The 6,029-nt window shown below is 43.5% G+C and overlaps 1 protein-coding gene across 1 annotated transcript; it reads right to left on the bottom strand.

Moving 5' to 3' along the window:
- Window positions 1–2,082: 2,082 nt before the first annotated feature.
- Window positions 2,083–4,085, bottom strand: LOC127003116 (uncharacterized). The gene is made up of 2 exons (XM_050869527.1): window positions 2,889–4,085; window positions 2,083–2,386 (listed from the first exon to the last, which is right to left on the bottom strand). Exon 1 carries the CDS (start codon window positions 3,978–3,980, stop codon window positions 3,075–3,077), a length of 906 nt encoding a protein of 301 aa, XP_050725484.1. The 5' UTR covers window positions 3,981–4,085; the 3' UTR covers window positions 2,083–2,386; window positions 2,889–3,074.
- Between the last annotated feature and the right edge of the window lie 1,944 nt (window positions 4,086–6,029).

Below are 6,029 nucleotides of genomic sequence, written 5' to 3'. Positions count from 1 at the left end.
GATACACTACTTGGTTGACTATTTGGTTGTTTGACTGTTTGATTGGGTGACTGGTTGGTTGATTAGATGGGTGACCACTTAGTTGATTAACTGGATAGTTTTTTCGTTTTTTTTTTTTTTTTACAGCAGAGGAGTCAGTTCAAGGGCATAAAAAAAAGGAAACAAATGTGAAAAAAAAGCCCGCTACTCACTGCTCCTAAAAAGAGTTAGAGGAGTGGCCGATAGATAGGTCAATTTCGGGAGGAGAGGTGTCCTGATATCCTCCTCTTGAAAGAGTTCAAGTCGTAGGTAGGAGGAAATACAGATGAAGGAAGATTGTTCCAGAGTTTACCAGCGTGAGGGATGAAAGAGTGAAGATGCTGGTTAACTCTTGCGTAAGGGATTTGGACAGTAAAGGGATGAGCTTGAGTAGAAAGTCGTGTGTGGCGAGGCCGCGGGAGGGGGGGAGGCATACAGTTAGCAAGTTCAGAAGAGCAGTCAGCATGAAAATATCGATAGAAGATAGAAAGAGAGGCAACATCGCGGCGGAATTTAAGAGGTAGAAGAATATAAGTAAGAGGAGGAGAGCTCATGAGACGAAGAACCTTAGACACCACTCTGTCCAAGAGAGCTGTGTGAGTGGAGCCCCCCCCCCCCACACGTGAGATGCATACTCCATACCCGTAAATGGATAGCAGCTGTGCGGGGGAGAAGAACTGGCGGAGACGGTACAGAATGCCCAGCCTCGAGGAAGCTGATTTAGTAAGAGAAGATATATGAAGTTTCCAGTTGAGATTTTGAGTTAAGGATAGACCGAGGATGTTTAGTGTTGAGGAAGGTGAGTGCTGAGTGTTATCAAAGAATAGGGGATACTTGTTTGGAAGATTGTGTCGAGTGGATAGGTGGAGAAACTGTGTTTTTGAGGCGTTGAAGGACACCAGGTTCTTCTTGCCCCAATCGGAAATAATAATAAGGTTTGAGGCTAAGCGTTCTGCTGTCTCCAGCCTGGAATCATTTAGTTCCTGTTGGGTGGGTCTTCTATTAAAAGAAGTTGAGTAATACAGAGTAGAGTCATCGGCGTAAGAATGGATAGGACAGTTCATTTTGGAAAGATCATCAATGAACAACAGAAAGAGAGTGGGAGATAGGACAGAACCCTGCGGAACACCACTATTAATAGATTTAGGGGAAGAACAGTGACCGTCTACCACAGCAGAAATAGAACGATCAGAGAGGAAACTGGAGATAAAGGTACAGAGAGAAGGATAGTAACCGTAGGAGGGTAGTTTGGAAAACAAAGATTTGTGCCAGACAATATCAAAGGCTTTTGATATGTCCAGCGCAATACCAAAGGATTCACCGAAACGGCTAAGAGAGGACGACCAAGAGTCAGTTAGGAAGGCAAAGAGATCACCAGTAGAACGCCCCTTGCGGAACCCATAGGGGAGAGTGGGGCACGTTGAACAGGTTTTGGACATATCTGGTCATAGGCAAATATCTTTCGGCTAAACTTATGTTTCTCCCATGCGATATTCATCTTCATCCTTCTACCCAAAGTTGACAATAGGAATGATTGATATATCTTGTTTTCATAGTGGAAAATTTGGCAGATTATTTTTTTTTCTAAAATGGTTCAAACTGCCCCATAGGCGGGGTACATTGAACCATGCTATGGGGTAGATTGAACCATGTCTTTAAACTTTAATAATGAAGGCAAAATAAAAAACAAAGTCTAGAAATAAAAATATTTTAATAATTCATTCAGAATACACATATTTTCTCCCTCTTTTGATGTATACAAAATATAAAGTTCCTTTTTATTATAATCGTACATGGCATGCTTAATGTAGAAGGTAAACATGTAAAATAAACGCTATAATACCTACTCTCCTTGGTATGAATGACTCATAATGTAAGCAGCATTTGCCTACCTGACTGGACTAGTATCACAAAATAATAAGTGCTAAGACAAATAAATCTAATACTCTTCTTGGTATGAATGACTCATAATGTAAAAAAAAAAAAATAATAATAATAATTATTATTATTATTATTATTATTATTATTATTATTATTATTATTATTATTATCATCATTATTATATTGTCAATGAAAATATAATATCTGTTCCATTTCTAGCATGCATTTATAATAAATTCAGTTAACATGTATAAGGCAGTCAACCAACCTGTCTGGTATTGTAGTTAGGAGCATAGTCTTTTGTTTTTTCAGCTTGCCCTGCTTGGAATTTCTTAACATATCTTGACAATGTAATCCGGTTTACATCCAGCAAACGACTAACTTCCCTGATGGACTTTCCTTTGACAACTTCGTCAACAGCTCTCTCCATTAAGTTCCCATCGGCTCTTCCTCGATCAGTTTTTGCAAGATACTTTCGCACCATTTCCTGAAATGAAAACAACATCAAGCTCATTCATTAGATGTTAAACATTAGGAACCACTTAGCCTATTATTTTCTATTAATAGTCAGTATGTACAACAACTAGAACATTACCTAATAATAATAATAATAATAATAATAATAATAATAATAATAATAATAATAATAATAATAATAATTTTCACAATAATAATAACAATATTAATAATAATAATAATGAAAATCATAACAGTAGGCCTATAAATAAGAACAAATCAATTACAATGCTATGGGGTACATTGAACAGTATTGTGGGGCACATTGAACCATATTTCAATGTGCCCCTATTTTAATGGTTCAAAGTGCCCCATTTCCAGCCATTACAAAAACATGTGTTTCAGAGAATAGCAAAGTTGAATTCAAATTTGTTTGGTATCCTGTAATAAACTTCACTTACCACGTAACTCACTCGAACAATTTGATCATAAGCATCAGTTATGTGGAAAGTGTTAGAAGGTTTGGTACTTACCTCAACAGATGAACAAAGTAGGTCAAATATTAAAAAAAAAAAAACCAGCACGTCCTCCCTCAATGAAGGCTGCCACTCAACTGGTGCTTGAGTGGAGCTTCTGAAGAGCGTTGTACACAAGAGACATCTGCTGATTGGGAGACAAACTATTCCTGAAAAATCCAATGGTTCAATGTGCCCCTATGTTCAACGTGCCCCACTCTCCTGGCGATCAGATAGAAGATCAGGAGTGGAAAGATACTTTTGAATCTTCCGGTTAAGGATTGATTCAAAAGCTTTAGATAGACAAGAAAGCAAAGCTATAGGACGGTAGTTTGAGGGATTGGAACGGTCACCCTTCTTAGGCACAGGCTGTATGAAGGCATACTTCCAGCAGGAAGGAAAGGTAGATGTTGACAGGCAGAGGCGAAAGAGTTTGACCAGGCAGGATGTCAGCACGGAAGCACAGTTTTTAAGGACAATAGGAAGCACTCCATCAGGTCCATAAGCCTTCTGAGGATTGAGGCCAGAGAGGGCATAGAAAACATCATTCTTAAGAATCTTAATAACAGGCATAAAATAGTCAGAGGGGGGATGAGTTGGAGGAATATGCCCAGAATCATCCAGAGTGGAGTTTTTAGAGAAAATTTGAGAGAAGAGTTCAGCCTTAGAGATAGATGAGGCGGTGGTGCTGCCGTCAGGACTAAGGAGAGGAGGGAAAGATGAAGAAGTGAAGTTGGAGGATATGTTTATGGCTAGATGCCAGAAGTCACGGGTAGAATTAGAAAAAGCAAGGTTTGGGCATTTTCTATCAATGAAGGGGTTTTTGGTAAGTCGGAGAATATATTTGGCACGATTCCGAGCACAAATGTAAAGATCATGGTTAGCGGGAGTTCTAAGGCTCTGGTATCTTTTGTGAGCTGCCTCTCTATCTTTGACAGCACGAGAACAAGCGTGATTAAACCAAGGCTTTTTAGCATGAGGAGTAGAGAAAGTACGTGGAATGTATGCCTCCATTCCAGAAACAATCACTTCTGTGATGTGCTGGGCACACACAGAGGGGTCTCTATCCTGGAAGCAGTAATCATTCCACGGGAAATCGGAAAAGTACATCCTCAGGTCGTCCTACCGAGCTGAAGCAAAATGCCAGAAACATCGCCTCTTCGGTGGGTCCAGAGGGTGTACAGGAGCGATAGGACAGGATACAGAAATAAGGTTATGATCGGAAGAACCCAACGGAGAGAACAGTTTGATAGAGTAAGCAGATGGGTTAGAGGTAAGGAAGAGGTCTAGTATGTTGGGCCGGTCTCCAAGACGGTTGGGAATACGTGTAGGGTGCTGAACCAACTGTTCTAGGTCATTGAGGAGAGCAAAGTTGTAGGCTTGTTCACCAGGCTGGTTAGTGAAAGAGGATGAAAGCCAAAGCTGGTGGTGAACATTGAAATCTCCCAAGATGGATATTTCAGCGAAGGGAGAGTGGGTCAAGATGTGCTCCACTTTGGAGTTCAAGTAGTCAAAGAATTTTACATAGCAGAGTTAGGTGAGAGATAAACAGCACAGATGTATTTAGTAGTAGAATGACGATGAAGTCTTAGCCGGATGGTGGAAAATTTTGAAGCGTCAAGGTCGTGGGCACGAGAGCAAGTGATGTCGTTCCACACGTAGGCGCAACATCCAGCTTTGGATTGAGATTTAGGATAGAGATAGTAGGAGGGAACAGAGTAGAGATTGCTGTCAGTAGCCTCAGAAACCTGTGTTTCGGTGAGGAAGAGAAGGTGAGGTTTAGAGGAGGAGAGATGGTGTTCCACAGAATGAAAATTATAACGAAGATCGCGAATGTTGCAGAAATTGATAAGAAATAGGTTCGAGGAGTTATCAAGACACCTCTTAAGTCGGCAGCCAGAAGGTGAGTCCTCCGTGGGGGACTTTGTGGTCCCACCCCCCCCCAGGCGGGGACTTCGAGGCATTGCTTTGGTGCGCTATTTTGAATTTTGAATTTTTTGGAAAAGGTGTGTGTGTTGTGTGAATGTAGTGTGGTGTGGATAGAGGGAGGATCTGTCTGTAGAGAGCATGCTGAACTACTCTCTGGCGTTGATGAGACAATAGGGAAACGGTTAATGAGGCCATGGGAACGGTCTTTGGAGGGCTTCAGCACCCTCCTCACTTCCCATATATACCTCACCGGGAGTGGCTTGCGCCCGTTCGGTAGGTGTTTTCCTACCTACTCCAGCCAATGTATATGTATTGGTCTCCTCCTCCTTCTTCTCCTCCTCCTGCAGGCATCGTGTTGGCCCTGCTGGTGTTCCTGTTGGAGATGACCTTTGACCCCACCAAGCGCGGCAGGAAGATGGGCGGTGACGGCAGGGCCCTTTGAATGACCCCGTGACCTGTTGACGACGAGTATAATAATCCCAACTGAATTACTCCCGTGCGGCTTATGTTTATGTCTGTCTGTTTGTCTATCCTCTCTCTCTCTCTCTCTCTCTCTCTCTCATCCACGCCACCAGAGCGCCAAGGACAACAACACCCTGTCTGAGATCTCCACTTCGCCCCCAGGGTTGACTGCGTCAAGCTTCTCTTCAAGGACAACCCGACAGTAGATCTCAAGCCTCGTTGGTTGTCCGAAGTCACCCGAAATTTTCAACTTGACCGTGATCAGGCTGAAGTCAAGATAGCAGCCATAACGTCTCGCTTCGTATACGTCTCCCGCCGCCGCATGGATGTCATCGACAGCGTAACGAGTGGGGAGTTTCTATCCCTCACCCTCGAGCTCCAAGACTCTCCAGAAAGGCCTCGTAAGTTTCCCACGTACCTCCTAGTTCGTTACCCTGTCTGTGCTGACCCTGCCTTGGCCAAGGAGTTGCCGGGCATCTACTCTGCTCGCCGATTTTACCAGAATGGCTCTCCCCTCCCCCGCCTGGTCGTCACCTGGAGCCTTCCTGAACCACCGCCCCCGAGTGTCACCTTCAGCTTCCTTCCGTGCCTGCCACCGTGTGAGCTTCGCAGGATGCAGGACGAGCGACCATGGTGCTTCCGATGCTGGGCCTCGGCCACATATCCCAGTACTGTTCCGCGGCTGAGCGTTGCGCATGGTGCTCTGGCCCTCACGATTCACGCACCTGCCCACACCGCAACCCTCCCTCGGATTCTACTGCTTCTGAC

The sequence above is a fragment of the Eriocheir sinensis genome, chromosome 24 (genome assembly GCF_024679095.1).
Source record: "Eriocheir sinensis breed Jianghai 21 chromosome 24, ASM2467909v1, whole genome shotgun sequence".
In the NCBI taxonomy this organism is placed as follows: domain Eukaryota; kingdom Metazoa; phylum Arthropoda; class Malacostraca; order Decapoda; family Varunidae; genus Eriocheir; species Eriocheir sinensis.
The sequence above is the reverse complement of the archived record's forward strand: the minus strand, read 5'-3'. Positions and strand labels throughout refer to the sequence as shown.